The following is a 14,514-nucleotide window of genomic DNA, read 5'->3' on the forward strand; positions in this document are numbered from 1 at the left end:
GAACAGGGAGAGGAGCCACCTTCGGTGGAAGTCGTGACAGGGGGGTATATTACAAAGCAGCATCAACTTTTATAAGCAACCATAACTTGGTTTTATGGTTAATAAAAATACATTTTTATTGGTTTGTTAAATCAATTAGACCATGCCCATGTCAAGCTCATCTTTCTACAAAATAAAAAGCTATCAGAATATTTAGACAAGTTAACTGGCTAACTCCGTAATCCTGTTTTGATTATATACCCACAGAGTTTCTAAACCTTGTTATAAACTGGGTGGTTCGAACCCTGAATGCCGATTGGCCCAAAAATATTTTTACTGTTGTAATTATGTTGGTAACCAGTTTATAAAAGCAATAAGGCACCTTGTGGTATATGGCCAATATATCACGGCTAATGGCTGAATCAAGGCACTCCGCAGGCCAGTAAACAAAAGGTCGCTGGTTTGAATCCCCAAGCTGACTGGGTAAAATATCAGCTAGGCACTTAACCCTAATTGCTCCTGTAAATTGCTCTGGATAAGAGTGTAAGACGTTGTGCTTTAGAACAGCCCTTAGTTGTGGTATATTGGCCATATACCCCTCTGCACCAGACTATGGATATACTGACAAGATACATGCCCTAACAAAACAGTTGTCCACAAAGCAGCACGGAGGGCTGTCTAACTCCAACCTATCCTTTCTTTGAATTGGTGGATACATCTAATTATTGTAATACTTAAAAAAATATTTGATTAGGGTCGTTGATGTCAACCGCCTGTATTCTAATGGAGAGAGATGCAATGCTACTAGCCTCATGATTGAGTATGCATAGCCATCTCGAGACAACTCCAATATAAAAAGTGTTTGTTTTTTCAAAGTTGCCGGGATGTCACGTGTCCTACTTATATCTGTACACTCATGACAACTTAAGCACTACAAAACTTCTATTTGATCAAATAAACCTCATAGCAAATAACCTCGTAGCAAATAAGTCTTACATTTTTTGTTGTTGACTAAATTCGACACTCATTTACCTCCATGCAAAAACTCCTTGCTTGGTGAGCGAAACAACGAAAAAACGCCACCTGCTGTATGTAGGGAGGCAGATTTTCCGCCGAGTTGGGCCTCTCTTTCTCTTCCTGTATGTCCTGATGTGTTGAAATGTATTATGTATTTGCTAGTGATATTGAAACGAGTGAAGTATTGATTAGGCTATTGAGTGAGATATTTATTTAAATTGAGGAAATACCTGTTTATGTGCATTTTGGTTTATCCCAGTGTTAAGGGTTGTGCTATTCTTTTAACTTTATTAGCCTCAGATGGCTCATTTTCGTGAAAATTTAGGCTGGAATGGCATGTTGTCCCAGTTGGAGCTCTGCTAAACTCAGCTGTGTGCGGAATTGTCGGCACTCTGCCTGCCTAAAAATGAAGCTAACCTTCTGCACCTGTACATACATTCCACCATTTTCGGCATTTTGCCCCTGATTCCGTCTGACTCCTTCTCCGTAGCCCCCTGACAAGACGGTCAGTGCTATCGGGGATCCCTGGGACGTCCCTAAACCCATACCTTCACAATTTTAAATGTAAACTCCAATGAGTCGCTATTCATAAAAACTTAGGCTACCGTATTTATTATGAAATAAAATGACTATAACATGTATCATATATAATGAACATTATTTCAATAGATACCGGCGCAGGATTATAATTTATACAATTAATTCTATGAATATTCTCATTATAAAATCAGTACGCGTGGAATACATTTTGTACTATTGACCAATCATTTTGAAAGTAAACAGATAAGGACGCATCATGGGGCGGCGCTGTTTAGCGTGCAGTAAAATCCAAACCAAAGCACACGCGACACGAACACAGCAACAAAAAAACGGTAAATTAGGATTTTTTTATAGTTCAAGAAGTTGTTCATTTTAATACATTCGTATCACTAACTATTTTGTGACTTTTCTTTTACTATTTGTTTCTTTTACTTCGACTTTTTACGAATATAGGCTTACATAAATGCTTGGCTTGCTATGTTATGTTAATAACCATTTGTAATGATTATGTTTAGACTTTGACCTAGCCTACTATTAGATACGTTTTATTTTAGGCATTGTTCATGTTGCATTGTATTGTGTAACGATAAGTATAATAAATCTATTGGCTAGAATAATGACGTTACAGCAACAGGTGATGGGCGTGGTTTGAATGGATACATTATTGATGGACTTCTCCTTAAACCAATCGGTTGCTAGAACATGAGTGGAGTTTTCCACAAATTGCACTGCAGTATTCTTCTATGGGAATTAAACCGTATAGTAAAATAATAGAACGCTGCTGACCGCGCGACAGTCATCGGAAGCCCTGGATTGTGAGCATTGGAAAACATGTTACTGGACCTCGTGAACACAGATCCGCATATTCAGAGTGGATAGATGTAAGTGATGCCCTTGCACGAAAATGTCTGGCTGAACGGAACGGTTGTAGCCTATGATAAAGATTCATGCCCCAATTTGAGAGGCTGGTTTCACGTCAAGTGACGTTCCTGGCTGTCAGCATCTGTATGCCTATCGACTTTATATTAATTTACGCGCCTATCCTTGGAAATAGGTTTGCGCATTGCTGCCGCCTAAAATTCAAGTGTGTAGTTTACCTTGACAAACGTCCGGTATTTCTGGTATTTTCATTTGAGCCTATATAATTCGGGGTGTCTAGTGAATGTCATATGCCCTCAATAAGTGAATAACACCTGGATAACTGATTTGATCACTTTTATGTCATCTATAGGTTTTCTGTGTCGATTTTAAGTTTGTGGTAGACTTTTATATTTGTCTGATTTTTGCTTGGCTAAAGTAATATTTGTTTTGTTTTTAGGTCACTGCTGCAATCCAATTTGAATATAATCAGTGCCAATCATCGTTGTTGGAGAAGTGGACCATCCCTTTTATTCCACCTGTTGTTCCCCACATGAGAAAAGATGGGGAATAGATTATCTGAACCACAGACCTTCCTCTCGAGAATCCCCTTCTTTCAGTCGTTCCATATCGCCATTTTGGGACTGGACTCTGCAGGTAAAACGACTGTCCTGTACAGGTTGCAGTTCAATGAGTTTGTCAACACAGTGCCTACCAAAGGCTTCAACGCAGAAAAGGTCAATGTGTCTTTGGGCGGCCACAGGACGGTGACCTTCCATTTCTGGGACGTGGGTGGTCAAGAGAAGTTGCGTCCATTGTGGAAGTCCTACACACGCTGTACCGATGGAATTGTATTCGTGGTGGACTCTGTAGATGCCGAACGCATGGAGGAGGCTAAAACAGAGCTCCATAAAATCGCCAAGACCGGAGACAACCAGGGAGTGCCACTGCTGGTGGTGGCTAACAAGCAAGACCTGAGGCACTCTCTGAGCCTGGCGGAGATTGAAAAGGCACTAGCGTTGAAGGAACTGGGCCCTGGCACGCCTTGGCACCTGCAGCCCACCTGTGCCATCATAGGAGACGGACTGAAAGATGGCATGGAGAAACTCCATGACATGATCCTTAAACGTAGAAAGATGCTCCGCCAACAGACGAGAAAGAGATGATCAAGGAGGGAACTGAATCTCTTGTTTTAAATGAAGGACAAAATGAGATGTACCTGGGTGGATATAGGAATTCTCCCATAGGCTCGGCACACTGAGTTGTATCAGTCAATGTTAAACTAGGTTCTCGTGTCTCAGACAGCAAACTCTCTTGCTTCATCTTCAGTATTTGTTCCTTTTTAGTGTTTGAGAAAGCACTATGAAGGTAAAGGATTTGTGGTTTATGATTTTATATAGGAATTTAAGTTGTCGTTACAAAGAAGGGTTTTGATCCTTGGTAGTAGACCATTAGTAATGGCTACTTCAGAATTGAACACCAAAAATGACAAGTTTGATGAACAGAAAAAATAAGTCACTTTTCTTTACAAAGGTTAGTGGAAGGACAACAAAGGGAACCTTTGAACCTTGTAAAGAGTGCCTAAGCTACTTTTTAATGTTGTACCTTTTTGTATTTTTTAAATTATTTTTTACAGTTTTCTTTCTTTCTCAAAAGGAAGGTACGGTCTTGCGCTTCTTGTCTGTCTAGTGTACCTCTGTCTGTTTGTTAATGCACTTTCGATTACTTTTTTGATGTTGGAGTTTACAGCCTTGAGGTTTCCCAATAGAGCTTTTTACACAAAGAGTTTAGTTGCTTCACAAGAAGCCAACTGTACTGGGTCCCTATTGACCACATGGACAATAGATGGGATTTGTGTTTCATGTTTTCATCTTTAATAAAGCCTCTTTACAGCACTGCTTTTGTTTTGTATGAAGGATATTGCTATTTTGATTATTTGTCACTCTAATATTTTTTGAGAAGTTCTGCAGATCTGATAAACCTGATGTGATGTGTAAAATGTACAGTTGAAGTCGGAAGTTTACATACACTTAAGTTGGAGTCACTAAAACTCGTTTTTCAACCACTCCACACATTTTTTGTTAACAAACTATAGTTTTGGCAAGTCCGTTAGGACATTTAATTTATGCGTGACAAAATTATTTTTTTCAGCAATTGTTTACATACAGATTGTTTCACTTATAATTCACTGTATCACAATTCTAGTGGGTCAAAAGTTTATATACACTAAGTTGACTGTGCCTTTAAACAGCTTGGACATTTTCAGAAAATGATGTCATGGCTTTAGATGCTTCTGATAGGCTAATTGACATAATTTGAGTCAGTTGAAGGTGTACATGTGGATGTATTTCATGGGCTACCTTCAAACTCAGTGCCTCTTTGCTTGAGATCATGGGAAAATCAAAATAAATCAGCCAAGACCTCAGAAAACAATTGTAGACCTCCACAAGTCCGGTTCATCCTTGGGAGCAATTTCCAAATGCCTGAAGGTACCATGTTCATCTGTACAAACAATAGTGTGCAATTATTAACATCATTGGACCACGCAGCCATCATACCGCTCAGGAAGGAGACACGTTCCGTCTCCTAGATACTTCCAAAGTTGTGGCAAAATGGCTGAAGGACAACAAAGTCAAGGTATTGGAGTGGCCATCACAAAGCTCTGACCTCAATCCTATAGAGAATTTGTGGGCAGAACTGAAAAAGTGTGCGCGGGCAAGGAGGCCTAATAACCTGACTCAGTTACACCAGCTATGTCAGGAAGAATGTGCCAAAATTCATCCAATATATTGTGGGAATCTTGTGGAAGGCTACCCAAAGCGTTTGACCCAAGTTAAACAATTTAAAGGCAATGCTACCAAATACTAATTGACTGTATGTAAACTTCTGACCCACTGGGAATGTGATGAAAGAAACAAAAGCTGAAATAAATAATTCTCTCTACTATTATTCTGACATTTCACATTCTTAAAATAAAGTGGTGATCCTAACTGACCTAAAACAGAGCATTTTTACTAGGATTAAATGTCAGGAATTGTGTGAAAAACTGCGTTTAAATGTATTTGGCTAAGGTGTATGTAAACTTCCGACTTCTACTGTATGTCTTCAGATTCTCATATTTGAAAGAAACTGAAGTAAATCAACAATGATTTTTGGTTGCTCATGCTCACTCTTTGTACCGATAGATTATGAATCTCCCTTATTTCTCTTTCTGAAAGTAAACAAGATGGATATGATTGAGGTGATGGGGAGTGTTTACTTGCAGTGTGATTATAGGGCCTGGAGTCCTTTTATGTTTTCTGGAGCCAAGAGGATCAGCAATGCAGTCAGGGCAGTCTACTCTGTGCATGCCAAGCCAGATGACATACCCTGTACAACAGGCTGGGGCTGGGGAGGCAGAGCATTTTTGTGATGGGGAGAGGCTGTTGTCACATAGCTCAGTGAAGTGATGCTTGTTGCTCACCCATCCCTTCAGAGCAATTGTAACCTTGTGCTGTAGAGCAACAGGGGGAGCAGCAGTTGACCTACTAAATATAGTCCTATATTTGCCCCTGTTATTCTGTTCTTTCCAATGCTCCACTTCTCTTTGTTAACGTGCTTTATTTGACAAAATTATTAGATCTGTTTTTGTAATGGTCCTGTATGTTATAGATGCCATTTCACTGTCCTTTTCCCCCCAATTCAAATGATATTAGTAATGTTAAACCTACACCACATTTTACAATGTCTCTCTTTGATTGATATGCATCAGGTTTTAAAGAAAGACAGTACGGCCTCAGGTCCAAGATTAATTTGAGGTGTCACTCATCTGTGTTGAACAACCCCCCCAGTTTGTTTTCTAAGGAAGGAAACCCTGTTGGATTGCAGCGACATATTCCTGCTATTCCCATTTCCTGCTCTCCATTCTAGGAAAGGGAGGTAATGGGAGTGAGTGTGAGTCTGATCATGGGACTGGTCGCCCCTTATCCCTGTTTTGGCGTCCGATCCTGATACATGCCTGGTGGCAGGGTCTCTTCCTTTCATCCTCTGATGTAATTAACTAGGGATTAGGATTGGACATAGTTTTGGAAATCCTAAAGTTGGTTTCCTTTCTCACACTTTGCTTTTGCTAACTCAATTATAAACTAACATGGAAAAGTAATATTCATGGCCTGTAATGGCCCGTCGTCACATGATATCCCTGTGCCCAACTAGTTTCCTGGACATCTACTATGCGGTGGGTTTTATTTGACCACTTGGCCCTGGCTGAGGTCAACTCTGTGACGATAGTAAGTCCCTCTCCTCAGTGACAGGATCACTGTAGCAAAAGGCATTGTCTCACGTCTGCTCTGGCAACTGCGTGTCACGTTAGGAAGACAATTGTAGGAAAGGGGAAAACCACTCCTCATTCCACTACTCTACTAGCTATCCTTGAGATTAGGAATGTCGTGGGTCAACTCACTTTCTCAAAGGGCAATAAAATGTACATCGTCTGTCTTCTGGAGCAAGTCGGAATCAAATATTTCCTCTACCTGTGTAGTAAACATATATTTTCTCTAACTGTGTAGTAAACATATATTTTCTCTAACTGTGTATACATTTTCAAGCTGTGTACACTGTACTCAAGGGAAGTAGCAATAATGCATACTCCTCTGCTGCTCATTATGCAGGGTTATCATATCAGGATTCATCTGTCTTTTTCCTGTCTTAGCGAGCGAGTGGCCTATTTACATGTGAATTCTTCCATCGTCCTAGCAGCCTCTCTTAAAGTTGGGTGAACGGGGCCACCTGCAGGGGGGAAGAAAAGGGGAGGGAAAGAAAGACAGAGAGCTCTAGAGAAGCTTGCTCTTGCTCGTCATTGGTGTAAGGAAGCTCTCTTTCCATTAATCCTCAGAGGCATGAAAAGAGAGACTGAGAAGAAATTAACAGGACCAGATGGGTGTGTAACAGGGTTTTAACGAATTTAGCCCGGGGGTGATTTTATTTGGCCCCTCAAGTTTTCTGAGCAAAAAAAACACTAGCAAATCAGCTCCAAGTGATTTTAATTTGGAAATCTGTTCCAAAGTATTCCCACGCATAATAGATATATGTGATCGTATACAAATGTAAGCAAGGATTGAAATTATTATGTTTTAGTCAAATATATCATTTGGGCTTCAAATTTGCAGTCTTCAAATTATTTGTCATTATGTTCTCGCCTCCTGACTATCCGCTCAAGAAAAAAATCAGCCTGCGGCTGTCACGACTTCCGCCGAAGTTGGCTCCCCTGCCTGTTCGGGCGGTGCTCGGCGGTCGTCGTCACCGTCCTACTAGCCACCATCGATCCCTTTTTCATTTGTCTGTTGGTTTTGTCTTATTAGTTTCACCTGTGTGTATTTTAGTTTATTGACGTCCTTATTTATAGTAGGTTGTCCCGCCCTTGTTTCGTGCGGGATTGTTTTGGTTTCATGTATTTTAGTGATTACGTATTGTGTTATTTGCTCCGATATATCTTAATCCTGTGTTGGATTATTTCACCCTGTTTTCGGGTTTTCAGTGTTTGTTCCGGAGAATAAACTATCGACTCACTGCACCTGCTCTCTGCGCTTGATTCCACCTACCTTGTTAATACTTGACAGAATCCCGCACCACCATGGAATCAGCAGGAGCAGCCGCGTCTCCTCTCCCATCGATGGAGGAGAGAGTCCTCCACCACACCAGCGTGCTCCATCGGATTGGTTCTGCCATGGACCAAATGATGGAGAGGATGGATCGATGGGAGAGGAGTGGTCTTCCCACATCATCGCTAGCACCCCCTTCTCCAGCACCTCCTGTTCCTGCGACCACATCTGGCTCCGGGGCTCTGCGGTTGACACTCCCACGGGAGTATGACGGAACGGCGGCTGGGTGCCAGGGTTTCCTCCTTCAACTGGAGCTATACCTGGCTACCGTGCGTCCTGCTCCCTCTGGAGAGGAGAGCGTGAGCGCCCTCGTTCCTGCTTGACTGGGCGAGCCCTCGAGTGGGCCAACGCAGTATGGAATGGCCCGGACTCGGCGAGGGATAATTACCCAGAGTTCACCCGCCGATTCCGAGCTGTTTTTGACCATCCACCAGAGGGTCGGGCGGCGGGTGAACGGCTGTTCCACCTGCGGCAGGAGACGAGGAGCGCTCAGGACTTTGCTCTGGAGTTCAGGACCCTGGCCGCAGGAGCAGGATGGAACGACAGGGCCTTGGTCGACCATTTCAGATGCAGTCTCAGGGAGGACGTCCGCAGGGAGCTGGCATGTCGGGACACCACCTGCACACTGGATGAGCTCATTGACTTGGCTATCCGTCTCGACAATCTGCTGGCTGCTCGCGGGCGTTCGGATCAGGCCCTGTCGTTTCCACTTCCCAGCCCTCCTGCCCCTATCCCTATGGAATTAGGAGGGGCAGCTTCGAGGGAGACCGGAGGAGGAGTGTCCTCCTGCACCAGTTGTGGTCGACGAGGGCACACGTCAGACCGGTGCTGGAGGAACTCGTCTGGGAGTCGGGAGGGCAGGCGGAGCACTGCTCGATCACCCCAGGTGAGTAAGCACCAGACTCACCCAGAGCCTCCTGTCGGTCATGTGTATGTTTTGATTTCTTTCCCTGGGTTTTTTCCCTCTCTACAGCATAAGGCGCTAGTCGATTCAGGCGCAGCTGGGAATTTCATGGATCGTGGGATTGCGTTAAGGCTAGGGATTCCCCTGGTGTCGGTAGATCAACCTTTCCCCGTGCACTCATTAGATAGCCGACCATTAGGGTCAGGAGTGATTAGGGAGGCTACGGTGCCACTGGACATGGTAACGCAGGGGGATCATAAGGAGCAGATTAGTCTGTTCCTTATAGATTCACCTGCGTTTCCGGTGGTGTTGGGGGTTCCCTGGTTAGCTCAACACAACCCGGTGATTTCCTGGCGACAGGGGGCTCTTAAGGGGTGGTCAGAGGAGTGTTCAGGTAGGTGTAGAGGAGTTGCCGTTGGTGCGACTACGGTGGAGAGTCCAGACCAAGTTTCCACCGTGCGCATTCCCTCTGAATATGCCGATTTGGCTATCGCCTTCAGTAAAAAGAAGGCGACCCAATTACCACCTCATCGTCGAGAGGACTGCGTGATAAACCTTCTGGAGAACGCTGCACTTCCTAGGAGTCACGTGTATCCATTGTCCCAGGAGGAGACGGTAGCGATGGAAACATACGTTACTGAATCACTGAGACAGGGGTACATTCGGCCCTCCGCATCACCCGTCTCCTCGAGCTTCTTTTTTGTGAAGAAGAAGGATGGAGGTCTGCGTCCGTGCATTGATTATAGAGGTCTAAATTCCATCACAGTGGGGTTTAGTTACCCACTACCTCTCATCGCCACGGCGGTGGAATCATTTCACGGGGCGCGCTTCTTCACAAAACTGGACCTGAGGAGCGCGTATAATCTGGTGCGTATCCGGGGAGGGGATGAGTGGAAAACTGCATTCAGTACTACATCTGGTCATTATGAGTACCGCGTCATGCCATACGGGTTGAAGAATGCTCCAGCCGTTTTCCAATCCTTCATAGACGAGATTCTCCGAGACCTGCTCGGGCAGGGAGTGGTAGTGTACATCGATGACATCTTGATCTATTCTGCCACACGCGCGGCGCATGTGTCTCTGGTGCGTAAGGTACTTGGGCGACTGCTGGAGCATGATCTGTATTGCAAGGCGGAGAAATGTGAGTTTTTCAAACAGTCCGTTTCCTTCCTGGGATATCGTATTTCCACCTCTGGGGTGGTGATGGAGGATGACCGCGTTACAGCCGTGCGTAATTGGCCGACTCCGACCACGGTGAAAGAGGTGCAGCGGTTTTTAGGGTTTGCCAATTACTACCGGAGGTTTATCCGGGGTTTTGGTCAGGTAGCTGCTCCCATCACCTCGCTGCTGAAGGGAGGACCGGTGCGCTTGCGCTGGTCAGCAGAGGCGGGCAGAGCATTCACTCGTTTGAAGGAGCTGTTCACCAATGCACCCGTGTTGGCGCATCCGGACCCCTCTTTAGCGTTCATAGTGGAGGTGGATGCGTCCGAGGCTGGGGTCGGAGCCGTGCTGTCCCAACGCTCGGGCGTGCCACCCAAACTTCGCCCTTGTGCTTTTTTTTCGAGCAAGCTCAGCCCAGCGGAGCGAAACTATGATGTGGGGGACCGGGAGTTGTTAGCTGTAGTCAAGGCTCTGAAGGTGTGGAGACATTGGCTTGAGGGGGCTAAACACCCCTTTCTCATCTGGACTGACCATCGTAATCTCGAGTATATCCGGGCAGCGAAGAGAATGAATCCACGTCAGGCTAGATGGGCCATGTTTTTTACCAGATTCCGGTTTACCCTCTCATACCGGCCCGGCTCCCAAAACACCAAGGCCGACGCGCTGTCCCGCCTCTATGATACCGAGGAGCGGCCCGTTGAGCTAACTCCCATCATTTCACCGTCCTGTCTCGTGGCACCGGTGGTATGGGAGGTGGACGCAGAGATAGAGGGGGCCTCACGGTCAGAGCCGGCCCCCCCCAACTGTCCAGTAGGAACCCAGTACGTACCGAGGGGGGTCCGGGACAAGCTGATTCGGTGGGCTCATACTCTCCCCTCCTCGGGTCATCCGGGCATCGAGAGGACAGTGCGGAGTCTGAGAGGGAGATACTGGTGGCCCACGCTAGCTAAAGACGTGAGATTTTATGTCTCCTCCTGCTCCGTGTGTGCTCAGAGCAAGGCTCCTCGGCACTTGCCTAGAGGGAAATTACAACCCCTCCCCGTTCCACAACGGCCGTGGACACACTTATCGGTGGACTTTCTTACCGACCTTCCCCCGTCCCAGGGAAGTACTACAATCCTGGTCGTTGTGGATCGGTTTTCTAAGTCCTGTCGTCTCATCCCGTTGCCCGGTCTCCCTACGGCCCTGCAGACTGCTGAGGCCTTGTTTACCCATGTCTTCCGGCACTATGGGGTGCCTGAGGACATCGTTTCTGATCGGGGTCCCCAATTCACGTCCAGAGTATGGAGGGCGTTTATGGAGAGACTGGGGGTCTCGGTCAGCTTAACCTCAGGTTTTCACCCCGAGAGTAATGGGCAGGTGGAGCGCGTAAATCAAGAGGTGGGCAGGTTTCTGCGGTCCTATTGCCGGGACCGGCCTGGTGAGTGGGCAAGGTATGTTCCCTGGGCTGAACTAGCTCAGAACTCCCTACGCCACTCCTCAACTAACTTGTCTCCTTTTGAGTGTGTGCTAGGTTACCAGCCGGTCCTGGCTCCATGGCATCAGAGCCAGACCGAGGCTCCTGCGGTGGAGGAATGGGTACAGCGCTCCAAGGACACATGGAAAGCCGTTCAGGACTCACTACGGTTAGCGGGCGAACGGCAGAAGAGGAGCGCTGACCAACACCGCAGTGAGGCCCCCGTGTTTGCACCGGGGGACAGGGTCTGGCTCTCGACCCGGAACCTGCCCCTCCGCCTGCCCTGTCGGAAGCTGGGGCCGCAGTGTGTGGGGCCGTTTAAAGTCCTGAGGAGAATAAACGAGGTGTGTTACAGGTTACAACTTCCTAGGTATTACCGTATTAACCCCTCGTTTCATGTGTCTCTCCTCAGGCCGGTGGTGGCTGGTCCCCTGCAAGAAGGTGAGGTGCCTGAGGTCCCTCCGCCCCCCCTGGACATCGAGGGGTCCCCGGCGTACACAGTTCGGGGCATTCTGGATTCGAGACGCCGGGTGGGGGGCCTACAGTACCTTGTGGACTGGGAGGGGTACGGTCCGGAGGAGAGATGCTGGGTTCCGGTGAGGGACATTTTGGACCCTTCGCTCCTGAGTGATTTCCACCGCCTCCACCCGGATCGCCCAGCACCTCGTCCTCCGGGTCGTCCTCGAGGACGGTGGCGGCGCGCTGCGGGGGCCGCGCGTCAGGGGGGGGGTACTGTCACGACTTCCGCCGAAGTTGGCTCCCCTGCCTGTTCGGGCGGTGCTCGGCGGTCGTCGTCACCGTCCTACTAGCCACCATCGATCCCTTTTTCGTTTGTCTGTTGGTTTTGTCTTATTAGTTTCACCTGTGTGTATTTTAGTTTATTGACGTCCTTATTTATAGTAGGTTGTCCCGCCCTTGTTTCGTGCGGGATTGTTTTGGTTTCATGTATTTTAGTGATTACGTATTGTGTTATTTGCTCCGATATATCTTAATCCTGTGTTGGATTATTTCACCCTGTTTTCGGGTTTTCAGTGTTTGTTCCGGAGAATAAACTATCGACTCACTGCACCTGCTCTCTGCGCTTGATTCCACCTACCTTGTTAATACTTGACAGCGGCTTAATGTAGTTTATGATCTTTGGCATATAATCTTTCATTGGTCCCATAGATTAATTCATTATCCATTTATTAGGGTTTCTAACTTTCTGAATCATTGTGAATATTTTCCTAGAAATGATCCATTTAATATTCTGGGTCTTGGAAGTCATGGGAAGTAAGACCAATAAACATTGTGTTATCCTTGCTGTTGTTGCTTGCGGTGATTATTTTTGATAAAATATCGCTCAGTTGGTTTGGATATCCTGCTGGCAACGCCATCACTATGAGTTAGTTCATTAGCTACTCACTGAATGTCAATGTGATTTTATTATTCCTGTCTGGGCTGTTTTGCTATGCATAGAAGTCAGTGCTGCCTGCGTGTTCATGTGATGGTATCCCCTGCCTTACCCTGTGTGGAAGGCTCTGTGATGGCATCCCCTGCCTTACCCTGTGTGGAAGGCTCTGTGAAAGGCTCATTGTCAAGGTGATGATTGCTTTGTCAACTCTTGTGTGTGACTGAGAGGGCTTGAATGTTGGCAGCTGTGATCTGAATGGGAGACTGTCAATGTGAGAGAGGGGGACACAGAGAGAGAGAGAGAGAGAGAGGTAATGTGTAGATTACTTTGTCATTCTCTGCCATTCGGGCCATACACACACACACACACTATATATGTATGAAAAAACTCCCGCCAGTCTAGTCATTGTGAAGCACAAGCCTGTGAAATCTGGCTTTCGTTTCATTTGTGCATGAAGGATTAGGACAGAGGAAAACTGAAGCTTTGTAGTGGCTCCATTGTCTGGTGGCAAACGTCAGGGGAAGTTGTGACCTGCAAAAGCAAGGGTTCAACTCAAAGGACTGATTCTTTTGGTGAGGGGGATGCTGGAGAAAATATATTTTGATGGAGGCAGCTCAATCTAAATAGGCTAGTTGTGAAGTATTTTGTTCCACTTGTTGTCTCACCAACTTGTTTAGTTTGAACGATGTTTATGAAAAATGACACATTGTTTTGTCCCTCTCTGTTTTGCATTGATTTTCAAATCAGCCTGTCATAAGGATGTCGGGCCTAAAATGAAGTTGCAAACCATGAGAGGGTTCTTTTGAGAGGTTTGTGTAATGTGCCATACGATACAGAAGTTAATGCAGTCGCCCCTCCTGACTTTGTTCTTGTCTTTGTCCCATTGCATTTCATTCCTGTTCCATACAGTATGTCACTAATGCCATATCTAATGGATGTGATTGTAATCACATTGGATCATAATCTAACTGTTAAACATCAGCGTGCAGAAGAAGGTTTTGGACAACGTAACACTAATTGCTAATGTAAGTCACCGTGGATAAGAGCGTCTTCTAAGTGACTAAAATGTAATTCCATTCCAGTTGTAAGGGGTAGACATCTCAGAAAATGGCTTGACTGTCAAGGTTGACATTTGGCAAGCATTTTCTATGAGACACTGTGGGGGCACCCTAATATCTGCAAGGTAATTCAACAGCCGTGCCATAAAGACTTTATAGGAGGAGTTCATTAACTACAAAGAACATTGGGATTGAATAATGGAACCAGATGCTTTTAACAGAGTCTAGGAGGGGTCGTATTGATGTTGCCCAGTCATTTACGCCCACCACCGACTGGCCAGGGGTCCTCAATCTGTTTCGATTTCCATGGCACTCAGGGATGGCCCTCACTGTACGAGCCCTTTGCTTTCAGGCCGAGGCTCTCTGCTTCGGTACTCTGGTGTACGAATGCGCCATCTGGCCCACAGCCACATTAAAGTCAAGATAAGAGAGCAAATGATTGGGTTCAGTGGAGTCTGTGTTTCATGGGTCTGCACTCAAGCATACCCTTTATCTTTCTCAGTGTCTCT

At 46.0% G+C, this 14,514-nt stretch overlaps 1 protein-coding gene across 2 annotated transcripts; it reads left to right on the forward strand.

The window, feature by feature from the left end:
* The first annotated feature begins 1,787 nt into the window (after positions 1-1,787).
* Positions 1,788-4,289, forward strand: LOC139392993 (ADP-ribosylation factor-like protein 4A). 2 transcript variants are annotated; one of them, XM_071141305.1, is made up of 2 exons: positions 1,788-1,868; positions 2,855-4,289. In XM_071141305.1, exon 2 carries the CDS (start codon positions 2,958-2,960, stop codon positions 3,558-3,560), a length of 603 nt encoding a protein of 200 aa, XP_070997406.1. In that variant the 5' UTR covers positions 1,788-1,868; positions 2,855-2,957; the 3' UTR covers positions 3,561-4,289. The 2 variants fall into 2 exon arrangements, with proteins under 2 accessions (XP_070997406.1, XP_070997415.1); XM_071141314.1 differs by having other exon boundaries at positions 1,810-2,417.
* Positions 4,290-14,514: the final 10,225 nt, after the last annotated feature.

Source organism: Oncorhynchus clarkii, chromosome 3, assembly GCF_045791955.1.
Source record: "Oncorhynchus clarkii lewisi isolate Uvic-CL-2024 chromosome 3, UVic_Ocla_1.0, whole genome shotgun sequence".
NCBI classification, from domain to species: Eukaryota; Metazoa; Chordata; class Actinopteri; order Salmoniformes; family Salmonidae; genus Oncorhynchus; species Oncorhynchus clarkii.

Coding starts and splice junctions, on each gene's coding strand:
- LOC139392993 (XM_071141305.1), top strand. CDS start 2,958: ATGGGGAATAGATTATCTGAACCACAGACCTTCCTCTCGAGAATCCCC.